Consider the following 18582-nt stretch of genomic DNA (forward strand, 5'->3'; position numbering starts at 1 on the left):
CCAAAGAACTTATATGCATGACCCATGGACATGAACTAAGGCGGGTGGGATTGCTCAAGGGAAGGGGGGTACTGGGCAGAGGGGTGCAAAGGGAAAAGAAATTGAGACAACTGTAACAGCATAATAAATAAAATGTACTAAAAAAAGGTAAAGGAATCTGTTTACAAGGGAAAATTTTTTATTTTAAGAGACAATCTCAGTGACTCATTTTCCTTAATTATTCAAAAACAGTTCCTATTTTACCAAATAATTTCACAAAATAGAAAAAAATTCAGACTTCATTATTTCTCTCTGCTTTTTACTTACCCCAGCTGCCTGTTGGATGGTGGAGCCTGTGTGATGACAGAGGTTGGGGAGGGAAGGGTTGGGTGAAGTGGATCATAGCCCAAGTGGAGAGGCAGGGATCCAGGGCGCACAATGGTGGGTGTTGGGGTAGAGATCACAATAGGCTTTGGGGCAACCTCCTGGGGAGAAGAGACCAACAGATCACAAAATGCTTTAAGGGGCTGCTTATAGGGAAATACATAGCTAGCAAAAATCTAGTACAAATTTATTGGAAAGTGTTACAGCAACTCATTTTGCTCCATGGTCATGACTGTACCTCACTCACCCATTCAGTAAAAATGCTGAGTTAATACTGTTTGGCAATCTCCCTTTTATCAGGGATGATGGCTATATGAATGATATGACAGTTGAAAAATCACTTGAAATCTTTGTAGGATCACTGTAGCATTATATAAAGTCTAAAAGTTGTTATAATTTTTCACAATCTAGATACTGTTACTCTAAACTTGATGTCTGAGTGTCCTGTGATCTCTAATGGAAAAAGGCAGGTATAAGACTGGTGATAAGGCAACCCAATATCTTCTTTAAAAAAGGGCTATGGAAGTTTAAATAGTGATCATATTGTAATAAAACAAACTGCTTCCCACTGGTAACTTGTTAGGATCTTAGATTGTCAGTGGCCACACTGGTCATGAAAACATCTCCAGACAGACTCTAGGACCTGGCTGCTGATGAAAAGGAGAAAGAGAGGGGAAGGTTGTAGTGTTTTTGGAGGGATTAGTTTGGGAAAATTATCAAACCAAATTTGGAGGAAGGTCAATGAGGTGTAGATGCTCTATTTAAAGTAGATGTTAAAATTAATAAGTACTGGTAGAACTGAGACTGGAAGGAGGCATGAGGGAGCTTCTGAGGTTCTGATAATATCTGGGTACTGGTTACAAAGGCTGTAAACTTTGTAAAAATTAAGCGAGCTGTATACTTACTTACAATTTATGTATTTACCTGTACATGTGCCATATTTCAATAAATTCATAAAAAGTTTCCTTTAAAAAATATTCAGAACCTTAGTAGATATTCCCTTTAAGTCACTAAAAGACTTCCCTATGGGAAGATTTGTTTTTTCTAGATTTAAAAAAAAAATCCTCACCCAAGGATATGTTTACTGATTTTAGAGAGGAAGGGAGAGAGAGAGAAAGAGAGAAAGAGGAAGATGTGAGAGAGAAGCATCAACAGAAGCATTGATCAGTTGCCTTCCATATGCACCCCGATTGGGGACTGAACCCACAACCTACGTAAGCGCCCTGACCAGGGATCTAACCCACAGCCTTTTGGTGCACAGGACAACACTCTAACAAACGGAGCCACTTGGCCAGGGTTGTAAATTGTTGTTTTTTAAATTTTATTTATTTATTTATTTTTAGAGAGAGGGGAAGGGAAGGAGAAAGAGAGGGAGCGAAACATTGGTGTTATGAACATTCTTATATACTTCTTTAGGTGGACATACGCACTAATATCATTTCCACATAGACTGAGAAGTAGAATAGGTATAATTTATGTAAATCTGCTAAACAATTAACATTTACTTGAATATACTCAATCCTCATGTATCACACACTGCTTATACAACTAACAAATCAAAACATAATCTATTATTTAACATTTAGGATGACTCTTGGTAGAGAATTACCTTGTCCTTGAGTGGCGGGGAACAGGGGCTGGAGGCAGGGCTGTCAGGTGGGGATGAGTCTACTTCCACTGGCTCCTCTTCTTTGATTTTAATGTCTGGTGTGGAAGGCAGAGACATGTCAAGCGGCCCGGCAGCAGCCTGTTAAAAGAGAGAATTGAACATTGTTTAACCCCATGATTTCCTTCAGGTTGAATCTGTGTATCTTCCTGGTTAAAAGGTGAGGGAATATACTTCTAAGAAATTCAGCCCTTGTTCAAAACACCAAACTGCAAGTCAAAGAAATGTGAAGCCTAGGTTTTATGTACAACTCCAGCCAAATTATTTTAACTTCTCAAGGTTTCTGTTTCCCTAACTATATAATGGTGATGACAACTGCTTCACTATGGGTGAATAGTTACAAAGATTCTGGAAGGGAAAAAATACTTATAATGGTTATAAAGACACTGAAAGGAAAACAAAAAGATGTCATTTAAATCTATCTAAGTATTATGATATTATTTTTCAGGAAAGTAAAATGATTCCTGAATCCAGTGCCTGCCTTTCTCCAACCAGCTCTAGTGGCCACTGGAGAGCTGTAAACATTTTTTCTGCCAACCAGAATGACTAGATTACCCAATTATCAAAAACAAATAAAGACAAACTGACTATTAAAAGTACTGCAAACAAGATAAGACCTTTTCTAGGGAACTCCCCAGGCTTGATGGTGGTTTCACCCCAAAATCTGGTCCTAGAGGTTAAAGGTTAGGAAGATAGGGCTTCAGGGTAACAAAAGGAAAGACTGATCACCTTAGTGACTGAAATCAGACTTGGTCCTGGGAGCAGGACAGGAGAAAACCAGAAAGAAAAGAGTACTTTTCTAGCAGTAGTGCAATCACCTCACAGAACTGTGGAACCATAAATGGCTTTGCAGGGAACAATAAACAATCTACAATGACGGCCCTGACACTGCACCATGACAAGCATGAATTGCTGGCATCGCAGTCCAGTTTCATGACAAAGTGGATCCTTTGTTCTATTCTTCCCATATCTTGGAATTCTTGGTGAAAGAGGAGTTTGTTTCTAACTTTTCCTTTGCTACCTTAATCCCTAAAAACCTTCTTGATAGTGAGCAAATTGATGGTAATCTGGTGTCTACCACCTTAGAGAAGGTGGTAATGGTTCTTTTCTCCAATCTGACAGAGGTGAGCAACAACAAAGATGGTTTCATTTCCCCTCTCATTTTTCTACATTGCTAAAATGTCAGTCCCAACTGAGCTAATAATTCTGCAATCTCTGAAGTCAGAGGGTGGAGGGAAGGAGAGGCCTCTTAATCACAAATTTAAGGTCTCCTCAGGGCATCTCCTAGAAAAGCTGTAGTTCTAGAGAGTTTGGGGCTCCTAATACACTCCTGAAGACCATCTTACATTGAGTCTGTGCTTCTCATCAAGGCAAGGTGAAGAAGACCACCCTGGTACAGGCAGGAAAAAACACTGAGAGATACCCAATGAGTAAAGGCTTGACCAACTATGAATGGCATCTCAGAAGGGTCAACTGAACTACAATGGCAATGGAAAAGACCTTAAGCTTTTCAAAGGAGTCTAATTTTCTTGAATTTTCCTATAATGAGTTTGGTTTAAAATCCCTCACATCCTGGTGGAAACAATTTGACTAATTTCTCTGTTTTGGAGGGGTGGGGGAGAAATGACGGGGTGGATAGGGTAAAGAAGCTATAAAATAAATTAAATTATATAGGTTGAAGCAAGTGAAAAATGAGAAACCTAGGTCTCCAAAGAAAAAGAATGATAAGACTGTGGTTAGTTCTGCCTTTTTAAAGTAAAACTACAAACACATGCCACTGAATTGCCTCATTTTCTTTTAGTTTGAGGGAGATAGCATGAAAAGAAGCTCATATAAAGCTATGGAATTTGGAAAGACCTACAGTGATAAGGACACTTTATTTTTTATTCTTACGACATAAGCTATATGGAAAAATTACATCCAACTTCTCTCTTAGAAGGAAACAGCTGTCCTGGACATTTTTTCTTATATCCCGGCTTTTCTCTAATCTGACGTGATTCCATGCCTTACCTCATCATGCATTATGGAAGGTACATGCGGTTAATGTGCATGTGTTTTGAGATGATACACTGGAATTTTTCTGAATTATTATGGAACACAGACCTGATTTTAAACAGTGACTAATAACCTAGAATTCTAATTCTAAAGTAGAATAAACTTTGACCTTTCCAGTTTTCTTTTTCCCCAAAATCCCTTATACCATGAGAACTATTTTTCTTTGACTCTGCTTCTTGAACAGTTTCCTCTGCTCTTTCAAACTGAAGGATTCTCTAGTGATTTGGAATATAAAGGCTAAAATTGGAATCACAGCAACTTAGGATATGAAGGCATTCCTCATTTTAATCCTCTACTATATCTATACTAAGTGGCCTACATATAATTGAATATACTTTATGATAGCTTCCACCTGCTGGCCATACCTTTGAGCCATGTTAAAAACCTTCTTTAAAAATTTTTTTAAATTATATTTTATTGATTATGCTATTACAGCTGTGTCAATTTCCCCTTTAGCCCCACTCCCTCAGGCAATCCACACACCATTGTTCACGTCCATGTGTCATGTGTATAAGTTCTTTGGCTACTCCATTTCCTATACTGTACTTCACATCCTCATGGCTACTCTGTAACTACCTATTTGTGCTTCTTAATCCCATCACCTCCTCACCCCTTCCCCCATACCCCTCTTCCATTTGGCAACCATCAAAATGCTCTCCATATCCATGATTCTGTCTCTGTTCTTGTTTGTTCATTTTGTTTTTTAGATGCAACTGCTGACACGTATGTATTTATTGCCATTTTATTGTGCATAGTTTAAAAACATTTTTTATTTATTAGGTTTTAGAGAGAGGGGAAGCGAGGGAAAAGGAGATGGAGAGAAACATCAATGTGTGGTTGCCTCTCATGTGCCCTCAACTGGGGTCCTGGCCTGCAACCCAGGCATGTGCCCTGACTGGGAATCGAACCAGTAACCTTTCAGTTCACAGACCACACTCAGTCCACTGAGCCACAACAGCCAGGGTTATTGTGCATAGTTCTGATCTTTTCTTAAATAAGTCCCTTTAACGTTTCATATAATAATGGCTTGGTGATGATGAACTCTTTCAGTATTTTCTTGTTTGGGAAGCTCTTTATCTGCCCTTCAATTCTAAATGATAGCTTTGCTGGGTAGCGCAATCTTGACTATAGGTCCCTGCTTTTCATGACTGAATATTTCTTGTCAATCCCTTCTGGCCTGCAGTTTCTTTTGAGAAATCAGCTGATAATCTTATGGTACCTCCTTTGTAGTTAACTGTCTGCTTTCTCTTGCTGCTTTTAAGATTCTCTCCTTATCTTTAACCTTTGGCATTTCAATTATGATGTGTCTTGGTGTGGTCCTCTTTGCATCCATCTTGTTTGGGACTCTCTGTGCTTCCTGGACTTGGCATGTCTATTTCCTTCACCAAATTAGGGAAGTTTTCTTTCATTATTTTTTTTCAAATTGATTTCCAATTTCTTGCTCTTTCTCTTCTCCTTCTGGCACCGCTATGATGAGGATGTTGGAATGCCTGAAGTTGTCCCAGAGGCTGCTTATACTATCCCCTTTCTTTTGGGTTCTTTTTCCTTCTTGTTGTTCTGGCTGGTTTGGCTCAGTGGATTGAGCGTCGGCCTGCGAGCTAAGTGTCGCTGGTTCGATCTTCCAGTCAGAGCACATCAGAGAAGGAAAACTCTGATTCCAAAAAACCTCCGCTGCCTTGCGGCATACCTCTTCAGGGGAAAGGCTAAGGGAGTAAACCCCGACAGAAAATCCGGAGCCGGAGTCCCTAAGGCGGTTTGACGTTGTAGTCAACACCGGCAACTCCTGCGGCGCACCTGAAGCCAAGCTGTATTGACTCCGTCTTTCCCTTGGATCCTTCAGCTGCGAAGAGAGGGGGGGTCTGCTGCATGGGCAACAGCAGACCCTCCATATCACCCTGCCCAGGCTCTGTAGCTTCAGCTTCACTGGAGAGGACACTCCAGCGTCATTGCAAGATGTCGATTCAACACGGGAGGAGACAGATACCGTGTCAGTCCCGAGTCGGACTGCACAACCATTCTCGGCAGTGCAGATAGACTCTTAAGAAGCTACACCATCGTCTCTCGAGACGGACGGCTGCCGACGACGATGTTCTGATTGGTTGTTTTTTGCTTCATTATGTTCCAAATAATTGATTTGATTCTTGGCTTTGTTCACTCTACAGTTGTTTCCTGGTAAATTGTTCTTTATTTCAATTAGTGTATCCACCAACCTCTGTCTTCCATGGAGGATCAGCTATGCAGGGGCAGGGTGGTGGTGCTCTGACATATTCTGTAGCTCTCCACTGGGTGCACAGGCCCTGGGGTTTCCTGGGTGGTGCAGGCCAAGGTCAGCCCCAACCTATGTTTTGCCCAGGGGTCACCCTGCCTGAGCAATAGAGCAGTCTGAGATGGCTGCTACTTGTGCTGGGCTTCGAGATTTCCAGGTGAAACCAAGCTGTAAATCTAGGCTGGCTGCTGCTAGTGCCATGGCCTGGGGCCACTTAGCAAGAGGTACAAGGGCTGGGGGCTCACTGAAGCTGGCTGTTGCTTATTTGAAAGGATTTAGGAAGTTGTGAAGCTTGAGCCAAGACCAGCCATATTACAAAAAAGCTACTGTTAACAGCTGTAAATTGGCTGGGACGGAGCCTCAGGGGATCTCCAGGGCAGAGGAAACAGTGTTAGCCAGGTTGATGGAGTCTCAGATATGGCACCTGCCTCCCGGCTCTGTGGCTCTGCTTGCCCTTCTGTCTGGGAGAAAGCTGTCCCCCAGCTTTCCTTGTTGCCAGCCATTTCAGTCCCTCTCTGTATACCACTGGTGCCTTTCAAGCTGCTACCCTGGTGATGGAGCTCAAAGAGAGTAAATCTCGGTACGTGAGTCTATGTGCGGGTTCTTTAAGAGGAACTGCTTGGGTCTCCAGCACTTTCTTCCACCAGCTGAGTCCCCGCTGGTTTTTGCAGGTAGAAGTTATGGGGACTTATCTTTCTGGCACTGGTACCCTTGGCTGGGGGGCCTGGTGTGGGGCTTTGACTCCTCATTCCCAAGATAGCTCTCTAAAATTTTTATCCATCACACATGGGTGTGGGACCAGCTGGTTCCATGTCTCTGTCCCTCCTACCAGTCTGGATGGATGTGGTTTCTTTAATTCCACTGTTGTCAGATTTCCATTCAGCCTGATTTCTACCAGTTCTGAGTGATGGTTGTTCTATAATTTAGTTTAATTTTGATGTGGCTGTGTGAGGAGGCAAGCCAGTGTTTACCTATGTTGCCATCCTGACCGGAAGTCAGGAAGTAAAAAACCCTCTTTTACATAAAGACTCTTCAAATATTTAAAGACTGAACTTTTGTTCACATTAAATCTTCTCTTTTCCAAGCAAAACTTCCTCAAGTTTTAAATGTTTCCAAAGTTGCATAATTTCTAGTTCTTTCACTATCCTGGTTGATCTCCCTTGAAAGCCATTAAGAATATCCTTCTTTAAGAAACGAGTGTGGTGACTGTGGCGGGGAGGGGGTGGGTAGAAATGGAAAAGAGTATAAGGGGGATAAATGGTAATGGAAAAAATACAATATTTTTTAGGAAAGAAAATGAAAAAAGAAAAGAAAACATAGGCAGGACAGTCTTTAGTGAGAGTCACCAGGGTTTCCTGCCTACACAAGAGTGCTTGGATGAAACCAGTGCTCAACTCCCATTGCAGCCAGTCACCCAGATCCAGCCTTCCACCACCTCCTCACAGAGCCACTGGACCACCCCAAGGCCCCCGCCACCACTGTAGTGTATGCAGCCATCTCTTCTCAGTTGCCCACCATGACAACTGGATCCACCTCACAGGGGCACCAGAACTACCATCAGGACTTAGAGGCTGCCATCAACTGCTAGATCAATTTGAAGCTCTGTGCTTCCTATATCCACCTGTCCATGTTGATGATGTGGCTTTGAAGAACTTTGCCATATATTTTTTTCACCAATCTCATGAGGAGAGGGAACACACTGAGAAACTGATGAAGGAAGCTTCAGAACCAACGAGATGGCCGAACCTTCCCTCAGGATATCAAAAAGCCAGACTGTGATGACTGGGAGAATGGGCTAGATATAATGGAATGTATGTTACACTTGGAAAATGTGTCACTTGGAATGAGTCACTACTGGACTTGCACAAACTGGCCACTGACAAAAATGACCCTCATGTGTGTGACTACACTGAGACTCACTACCTGAGCAGGTGAAATCCACTGAAGAATTGGGTGACCCCATAACCAATTTATATAGGTAGGGGACCCCTGAAACTGGCAGGGCAGAGTATGTCTTTGACAAGCACACCCTGGTAGACAGTGGAGAGCTAAGCCTTAGGCTGACTTCCCACAGCCCCGGGGGTAACTTCCCTAATCACCAAAGTAGTACACACTGTACAAGTTGGAGTTACCTTTACCTTTTCTATAACTTGTATCAAATCATCCACTTATGTTCTTTTATTTGTACCAGTCCTACTAGTAATTTGGTACCCCCCGCAAAAAAGAAAACAGGCAGTAAAACCTCTGACATTTCTTTTAACAATATTTTTTCTGTATTTGTTTTAAAGGAAGAGATATCTTTATTTTTTAATTTTATTGTTGATTTTAGAGAGAGAGGAAGGAGGGAGAGAGAGAGAGAAACATTGATTTGTTGTTCCACTTATTTATTCACTCATTGGTTGATTCTTGTATGTGCCCTGATTGGGGGGACTGAGTCTACAACCTTGGTGTATCAGGACAATGCTCTAACCAACTGAACTACCTGGCCAGGACAGCAATATTTTTTCTGCTATATCTCCTTGGGCAACGGAAACAAAAGAAAAAAATAAACAGGTGAGACAACATCAAACTAAAAAGTTTTTGCATAGCAAAGGAAACCATCAACAAAACAAAAAGACAACCTACTGAATAGAAGATATTCGCTAATGATACATCCACTAAGGGGTCAATGTCCAAGATTTGTAGAGCTCATACAACTCAATACTAAAATAACCCAATTAAAAACTGGACAGAGGACCTGATTAAACACTTCTTCAAAGCAGACATACAGATGGCCAACAGACACATGAAAAGAACTCAACATTACTAATCATTAGAGAAATGCCAATTAAAACTACAATGAGCTATAGCCTCACACCTGTCAAAATGACTGTCATCAATAAATCAACTAACAAGTGTTGGGGAGGATAGGAGAAAAAGGGAACCTTTGTGTATTGTTGGTGGGAATGCAAATTGGTGCAGCCACTGTAGAAAACAGTATGAAGTGTCCTCAACACATTAAAAATGAACTGCCTATGACCCAGTAATTCAACTTCTGGGTATATATCTGAAGAAACCCAAAACACTAATTAGAAAGATTATATGCACCCTTATGTTCATTGTAGTGTTATGACAATAGCCAAGATATGGAACCAACCTAAGTGCCTATCAATAGACAAGTGGATAAAAAAGCTATGGTACATATATACAATGGAATATTATTCAGCCATTAAAAAAGAATGAAATCTTAATACTTATGACAGCATGGATAGACCTGGAGGGTATTATGCTAAGTGAAATGTCAGAGAAACACAAATACCATATAATTTCACTTGTATGTGGAATCTAAAGAACAAAACAAATAAATAAGATTGAAACAGACTCATAGACACAGAGAACAGACTGATGGTTACTAGAGGGAAGAGGGGTTGCGGGACTGGGTGAAAAAGGTGAAGGGATCAATAAGTAGAAATTGGTAACTACAAAAATATAGTCATGGGGATGTAAAGTATAGCATAGGAAATACAATAAAAAATACTGTAACAACTATGTATGGTGCCAAGTGAGTACTGGCAATAATGGGTGGGGGAACGCTTTGTAAAATATATGATTACCAAACCACTATGCTGGACACCTGAAACCAATACAAAATAATACTGAATGTAAACTGTAATTGAAAAATATAATTAAAAAAGAATATCCTTCTTTACATTTAATGTCTTGAATATTACTAGAAAACTACTTGAAGGTAAGAGCCACATACACTGAAACAAATAAGAGTCAAAATTCAATATATATTTCTTGATTGGCTGATTAAATAAATAGTCCACATAAGAAGTGTGATTAGCTTGAAAACAATGGGATTTGGCCAAAAAAAAAGTTATCTAACAAAATATGAGTAATTTATAATCTTTAACATCGTCACCATATTCAAAACAAATAACTTTTAACAAACCGAATGCTGAACTAATGCTCCACTGGAAGTTCAAGAAGATTGATTTTTGGTGAAGACAGACTTGGGCTGATCTATCTTGTCTGGACCCCCTAAAGACTTGGATGGCTCACTAGAATTAGTGTGTACTCTATTTCTGTAGAACCAAGCCTGTAATTTTGTGCTTTAAGCAATTAAGCACATCACCCCAGGGCACAATGAGAAGAGCCTAGATCTGGACACCACCAGTTTTTCAGTAAAAGTCCTGCCTCTTACCTTTTTTTCATCCTCATCTGCAGCTTTCTTGAATTCATGTTCAAAGGAGCTAGCTAGTTCATTGAAGAGTCCCACCTCCTCACAGTTCTTCAGGAATCTAGTCGGAGTAGGAGTTTGATCTGTAGACATGAAAACAAAAGGAAATTCTATTTTAGTTTTGACCTGAAATTATAACTTGAGAATGCATAGAATATACATTTTTATTCTTCTATTTGGAGAGAGTCTCGGTGTTATGGAGCTCTAGCATATGAAGGCTGGTGCTGGGCCACCAGGGGGTGTCTGTGCTGTGTTGCCTGAAGCCAGCAGAGGGAAGACAGAACAATGTTTTGCTGTGTGACCTCCTCTGTAACCATTCTCCCTGAGGCTGATTTCACCTCCCTCACTCCCAAACAAAACAAAACCACCCACACAGGTGGAGTTTGTGAAACCTCCACATTCGGAAATCAAGTACAGTTAAGCGACATTTTCTCTTTAAACTTACTCCCTTCTAGGTATGAAGTGAGCAGGTATAAGCATATGTTGTACATTAAAATCTGAAGAGAAGAAATAGAGGATCAAATGGCTGAGTTTGCTTGCTAAAGCTACCAAATTAGAAATGGTGCACTGTCTTTCAGTGGTCACTAAAGTAAGGGTCTGTTACCTTCTGAAGGCATTCCAGGCAAATCTAGGGGCTGGGGGAACAAGACAGACAGCAAGCTCATGAGCTAGAAAAGGAAACTGCAAACAATAGAGACCTGGGACTAGAGCAAATTCCGGAAACCAGGATATTTGGATTTATGTTTGCCAGCCAAAATATCCTCTCAGGGGCTGCACAAATCTCTCCTCAACACAGTGCCTCTGCCCTTGGAAAGAGGAAGGCTTTCAGTAACCCATGGCAACTTTTCAAGCAACTTGACTTTTAGATTTGAACTTCTTTTTCCCCACTCTGCTTTTCTAGTTTTTCTCTTAGGTCAATTGAATCTCGCTCCCTGATCCTAACTCTATTAGATGGTTTTTCTTGACATGGGAGTTAATTCATCTCATACCCCAAACCACTAGACTGAATGATGGAAATAGAACAATGTTTAAATAATATTTTAAGGAGTGAGACCTGGGGTAAAAATCGCTTCTTCTACCATGATCAGTTGGGAATAGTCAAGTGGGATTTTCCATGGAAACAACATAATTTTTAACAAAACCTCTTCTGAATCAGAGTGTTTGGAAAAGTTACCACTACCTCCCAAAATAGTTTTAAAAGCTTCTCTGGCAGCTTTGGTTGGCCAACGATAAAGCCACTTTCCCTTCATTCCCGGGTGAGTGAAGGTAATATCATCAGAACTTCAGTTAAAGCATAGAAAAAAATTACAACTCAAATGAAACAGGATGCAGCAACTAAGGGCATGGCCATGGCAGAAGAGGGCCTTTGGATCTCTGAGCTGAGGCTGATACAAACTTTTCCCACTCCTGAACAATGTATAAGAAAATGTATAAGAACAAACAACTGCTGGTGAGGATGTGGAAAAGAGGGAACCCTAGTGCACTGCTGGTGGGAATGCAGACTGGTGCAGCCACTGTGGAAAACAGTATGGAATCTCCTTAAAAAATTAAAAGCGGGGTTCAAGATGGAGGCGTAGCAAAAATTACAACTAAAATACAAAACTACTATCACCAGAATCATCAGAAAAATCGAGCTGCATGGAAGTCCGACAACCAAGGAATTAAAGAAGTCACATTCATCCAAATGGGTAGTAGGGGTACAGATGCAGAATGGACAGTCCCATACCCACATGTGGTGAATAAAAATCAAGAGGGATACCTTTAGAGTGAGGGATCCCAGCCCCACACCAGACCACTCAGCTCAGGGTTCCAGTGCCAGGAAGATAAGTCCCCATAACTGGTGGCTATGAAAACCAGCGGGGGCTGGGATGGTGATAGAAACTGCAGGATTCTCAGGAGTCTCCTCTTAAAAGGCCTATGACTTATGCAGACTCAGTCTCTCTGGGCTCTAGCACTGGGGCAGCAGCTGGAAGGGCACCAGTGGCATATGAGGTGAAACTAAAGTGTCTGACATCAGGGCAGGTGCCAGGGGACAGCCCCCTTCCAGACAAAACTCCAGACCAGGCAGCAGCATTGTTCCCTTTCTGATCCCTCCCCCACACAGACCCACAGAGTGGCAACACCATATCTGAGACTCCATCAACCTGGTTCACATGGTTACCCCACCCTGGCTATTACCTAAGGCTCCACCCCATCTAACTTATGGGTGTATTTTTCTACAATAGGCTACGCTACTAAGACAGGGAGTTTAAGCAGCTCTATCTAATACACAGAAACAAACACAGAAAGGCTGCCAAAATGAGGAGACAAAGAATTATGGCCCAAATGAAACAGAACAAAACTCCAGAAAAAGACTAAACAAAATGGAGATAAGCAATCTACCAGATGCAGAGTTCAAAACACAGGTTACTAGGATACTCAAGGATTGGGTACTTCAGCAGCAGAAAAAAGACTGAGGCAGAAATGAAGGTTACACTAAGTAAAATCTAATGGAAACAAAGAAAAATTTACAGGTAATCAACAGTGGAGTGGATGAAGCCAAGAATCAAATCAATGATTTGGAACATAATGAAGCAAAAACAACCAATCAGAACAGCAGGAAGAAAAAAGAATTAAAAAAAAAAAACGAAAACAAGGATAGACTAAGGAGCTTCTGGAACAACTTCAAATGTACCATCATTCAAATCATAAGGGTGCTGGAAGGAGAAGAGTAAGAGCAAGAAATTGAAAACTTATGTAAAAAAATAATGAAAGAAAACTTTCCTAATTTAGTGAAAAAAATGGACATACAAGTCCAGAAAACAGAGAAAGTCCCAAACAAGATGGACACAAAGAGGATCACACCAAGACACATCATAATTAAAATGCCAAAGGTTCAAGATGAAGAGAGAATCTTAAAAGCAGCAAGAGAAAGGCAGACAATTACCTACAAAAAAGTTCCCATAAGACTTTTGGCTGATTTCTCAAAAGAAACTTTGCAGGCAAGAAGGGACTGTCAAGAAGTATTCAAACTGATGAAAAGCAAGGACCTACAACCAAGATTACTCCATCCAGCAAAGCTATTCTTTAGAATGGAAGGGTGGATAAAGTGCTTCTCAGACAAGGTAAAGCTAAAGGAGTTCATCATCACCAAGACCTTATTAAATGGAATGTTAAAAGGTCTTATTTAAGAAAAAGAAGATAAAAATGATGAACGTTAAAATGGCTATAGACTGAGGAGATCCAAGATGGCGGAGGAAATACAACAAGGATGTCAGCCTGTTAAATTGAGCATGCCGTTGCCCGGGGACAGCCAACTGACCTGGAGTCTGCAACATCCTTCCCCATGAGGGAAGGCCACCTTCCCCTCCACACCCCCACTCTTATTAAGGATTTCTGGACCCAAGGGTAGGTAGGACGACGACCATGTCCAGTTTGAAGCAGCTAGAGGAGAACGAGGGCTTTGCCTATTGTCCTTTATAAGATTATAAAGGGTCTTAAATCTGAGAGGGGGGAATTGATACAGGGCAGGGGTCCCCCCAAAATAATAAATAAATTAATTAATTTTTAAAAAATGGCTATAAATTACAACTATCAACAACCGAATCCAAAAAATAAACTAAGCAAACAACCAGAACAGGAACAGAATCACAGATATGGAGATCATCTGGAGGGTTATCAGTTAGGAGGGGAAAGAGGGAGAATGGGAGAAAAGTTACAGGGATTAAGAAGTACACATTAGTAGGTTCAGAATAGAGAGGGGGATGTTAAGAATAGTATAGGAAATGGAGTAGCCAAAGAACTTATATGCATGACCCATGAACATGAACTAAGGGGGTAGATTGCCAGAGGGATGGGGGTACTGGGTGGAGGGGGGCAAAGAGGGCAAAATGGGACAAGTGTATAACAGCATAATCAATAATCAATCTATCTATCTATCTATCTATCTATCTATCCATCTATAGATAGATACAAAATTAAAAATGGAACTGCCTTATGACCCAGCGATTCCACTGTAGGGAATATACCCTAAGGATCCTGAAACACCAATTTTAAAAAACTTATGTACCTCTATGTTCATAGCAGTGTTATTTACAATAGTATGGATGGAACTGGGGACTATTATGCTAAGTGAAATGAGCCAATAGGCAAAAGACAAATACCATATGACCTCATTTATAACTGGAATCTAATGAACAAAATAAACTAACAAGAAAAATAGAACCAGAAACATGGAAACATGGAACAGACTGATAGCTGTAGGAGGGAAGAAATGGGGGGTGGAACGAAGGGGAAGGGATTAGTCAAAGAACATGTATGAATGACTCACAGACATGAACAACAGAGAGGGGATTCACTGTGGGAGAGGCGTGGGCTGGGTGGGTGGTAAAGGGAAAAAAAAAGAAAAGAAAATGTATAAGAGCCCTGGCTGGTGTGGCTCAGTGGACTGAACGCCGGCCTGTGAATCAAAAGGTTACTGGTTCAATTCCTGGTCAGGGCACATGCCTGGGTTGCAGGCAACATCCCCAGTTCGGGGTGTGCGAAAGGCGATTGATGTATCTCTCACACATTGATGTTTCTCTCTGTCTCTCTCCTCTCCTCTCTCTAAAAATATATAAATAAAATCTTAAAAAGAAAAATATGAGAAAACCCTTAGTCAGCTCTGATGATTCTGGAACAATCAGCAAGTGTTTACTGAATACCTTCTATGTGTTTTGGTGCTACATGCACACACTTGTGTAAAAATTTGGGGGAGAGGATAAATAATAGCATAAGAGTTTTGCCCAATATAAGACATGGCTCTTGCCCTAGAGAATAAGAAAACGCTTTCTAATTGAAGAAATAAAACTATAAAACGTAAATAGCTTCATAGTACATTAAAAAATCGGTGTCATGTACAGTAGACAATAAAATTATTGCAGAAATTAAATAAAGAAAAATTAATGACTGAGTAGTTAGGAAGTTTCCAGAACTAAGACTTGAGCTGGGCTGTAAATAATGGCTTTGGACAGTAGAGAGAAGATTTAGAAGGTAAGAGGAATAAGGGAGGTGAGCCATAGAGAGAGGCAGGGTATGGGCACCATGTATATAGGTCAGGAGAAAAAGGCATGTCTAGGTCAAAAGATAATCATGTTAGGTATATATATAAAGTTTGGCAGGTACCATAGGGCTAGGTTATAGAAAGCCTGAAAATCCAAGTATAAACAGTCTTAAAGTTAGAGAAAACAGGAAGATAATGACAGATTTTGAGCAGAAGAGAAGAATTTAAGAAAGACTGACTTTTCAATGGGATGCAAGATGAATTATATGAGAGACTAGTCAAGGAGAGAGACCAGCTAGGAGACTATGGAGGAATCCAAGCATAATGAGCGTGGTAGCAGGAAGAGCAGGATGGAACAGAACAGAGAATTTGAAGGAATAAATAAAACAACTCAAGATTTTGAGAATACCATCACTGAATAACAAAGGAGAAGGAGTTGCTTTAGGGGACAAAGAGATAAATTCAGTCATTGACATGAATGTTTGAACAACAGAAAGCCAGCCTAGGTAAGTGTTCAATTAGGGATCGGAATACATGTGAGACCCCAGGTCTTAATTTATAAATACGAGAATTACCAGCTTAGATAGGAAAGCTGAAGTCATGTGCAATGGGATGAGCACTCCAGAACAGCATGCAAAGAATAAGACTTTCTGTCCTGTCTCAGTTTCTCTCACCACTCCTAGAGACTCAGCACAGGCCTTTCCACACATATGTAACCTCTCCAACTTGATAACCTTGCCTCATATTTACCTCTTTCATAAACTGTCTCTGATTAATTCCATTTAATATTAATTTTCTTAGTATTTTTATTGTTTGTATTATTTACTTGTACTACACGACACATACTAAAATTATTTTCATGAATATACGCCCTGACTTAATAAATTTAAATATGTGTTATCTACATATGTATCTATATCCTGTTCACTCTTCAGTAAGATCTCCCCCAACCTTTCTTAAGGATCATTAATGATGTGTTCCCACTCATGTCTTGTCCCAGGAATTACAATCTATAAGCTCCTAGAAGGGTGACTGGTGTCACCAGTAGATACTCAGTCAATGTCTGCTTAAATAATAAGAAATGTGAGATCTGTAAGGGCAAGTCCCTTTCTTCATGTATAGAAGTATGGAGAAAGGTTAAATACTGAGGTAAGCTTCTTAACTCAGGCTAAATCAGAACTCCTCATGGTATCAGAAGGAAAGACCCACTTTGGGCTTTATTTATTTTTTGTATGCCTGTTTAGATGAAAATAGCACAACAGAACTGCTGCATGGACACCTGGTTGACTGTCCCAATGCGCCAAGGATGCAGGTTTGATCCCTGGTTAGGGTACAAAAATCAACCAATGAATGCCTAATAGGTGGAATGACAAATCAATGTCACTCTCTTCCCCTTCTTGTCTCTAAAATCAATAAATAAAAAAAGTTTTTAATATTTTGTTTTTCAATTACATCAATAAAAAAAAGAAGAAGAACTACTGCATGGTTTGAGAGAGGTTGCTGAGAACTCTCCCTTGAAATGGCAATATGTAAGCAACACAATACCTAAAACAACCAGTGAGAGGGTCCAGGTCACTCAAATTGGCTTAAAAAAGACCCATTGACAAAATGTCTTGTTTGAGCTTTGGAAATGTGCCCTCAATGGTATCTGGGTTCACAAGGAAAGCTGAATTTACGAACTGATATTCTGCCTGCTCGGGGAAAACTGACACCCAGTGGAAGAGAAGCAGCCAGACTAGGTTGGCTTCCTTGCTTTTGTTCACCCCTTCACTGTGGGTAGGGAGAAATGTCAAAGGCGTCTTTTGTCTATAAATCTTCCAAAGTCTTAATAAGAAAGAAGACAAGGAGGGACTACACAAAACCTCAACACACCTACCCTCACAAACCACAGAACCCAATCTTGTATTAAAAACAGAGGAGAGGGCACAACAGAAACTTGGGAGCATTTAGTGTTCCTTTTCCTGATTAAATGCAGATCACATAAGAGCTCTTAATGGGAGAAGGGGAGTATAGCTCCCAGTACATCTGGTCCCTGGTATTAATCTTAACTGTCTGGTGATATCAAGGCACATGGCTTCTGGGGCAGCAAATACCTGCAATGATGACTGAGTCAGTTCGAGCTGGGCCAAATTTCAATGTCATCTCATGCTTGTGTTTATGAACTGCCAGGTGGTCCTCGTTTGTAAATCTCTGAAATGAAACAGAAACGGAGATGTGAAAAAAAAAAAAAGTAATCCAGCGCCCTTTTAAAATGCCCTACCAAACATCCTTTGATAAGGTTGATTGTTGGAAAGAGGGACTGAACAAGGAATGGAAAAAAGAAAAAATGTGAAGTGATAGAAAAGGAGAGGTGATGGACTTAAAAAGAGAAAATGGGGAAGGAGAAAAAGAGGCACCAGAAAGCTGTGAAGAGAGAGGAAGGGGAAGACTGTAGCACCAACTGCTCTGTAATATTAGGTCCAAATGAGAGAAATGGACAGATTGTTGCTTAAGTGGGGTCCAGGCAGGAGGCTCCAAATGAAAAAAACATTAAGGCAAACTCATAGTGAACAAGGGGAAAATAATTTTTAATAATAATAATAAAGAGAAAAGAAGGGAAAGGCTGGCCACTAGTTGGTCATCACAAAAACAGGAAATTCAGAATTAAGTTCTCCACAGAGGGGCTGAATTGGACTATTTATGAGGGGGCTAACAGGGAGATAAATTATGCAGGATTAGGAGAACCATTTAACTTCCTGGCCTCCACAATGCTGCAGCAGGCGCCTGCCTAGCTATTTGGCTCAGGGTTTTAATGAGTCAGGATGGAGCTGTGGAGGACAGAGGCCCAATGGCCAGCAGTAATGGTACACACCAACCCCATTGGCCAAATGCTGTCTCCCCTCACTGGGCAGCCCGCCTGGGCTCCATCAGCCATAAAGGGGCCAGTATGATGCTGCTGGCTATGAAATGGTAGAATAAAAGTGCAAGTAAAATTTTTTTTGTTAGGGTAG

At 40.7% G+C, this 18582-nt stretch overlaps 1 protein-coding gene across 1 annotated transcript in view; it reads right to left on the reverse strand.

The window, feature by feature from the left end:
• ATF7 (activating transcription factor 7) overlaps positions 1–18582 on the reverse strand; it is a 100052-nt gene that overhangs the window by 12201 nt on the left and 69269 nt on the right. The window contains exons 3-6 of the mRNA XM_090273292.1: positions 17686–17782; positions 10504–10655; positions 1973–2110; positions 307–464 (exon numbers count right to left, since the gene is read on the reverse strand). Coding sequence (XP_090129418.1) covers positions 307–464; positions 1973–2110; positions 10504–10655; positions 17686–17782 — 545 coding nt within the window. The remainder of the gene's footprint in view (positions 1–306; positions 465–1972; positions 2111–10503; positions 10656–17685; positions 17783–18582) is intronic.

This window comes from Furipterus horrens, unplaced genomic scaffold, assembly GCF_987537825.1.
Source record: "Furipterus horrens unplaced genomic scaffold, mFurHor1.1.pri manual_scaffold_4, whole genome shotgun sequence".
Lineage (NCBI taxonomy): Eukaryota > Metazoa > Chordata > Mammalia > Chiroptera > Furipteridae > Furipterus > Furipterus horrens.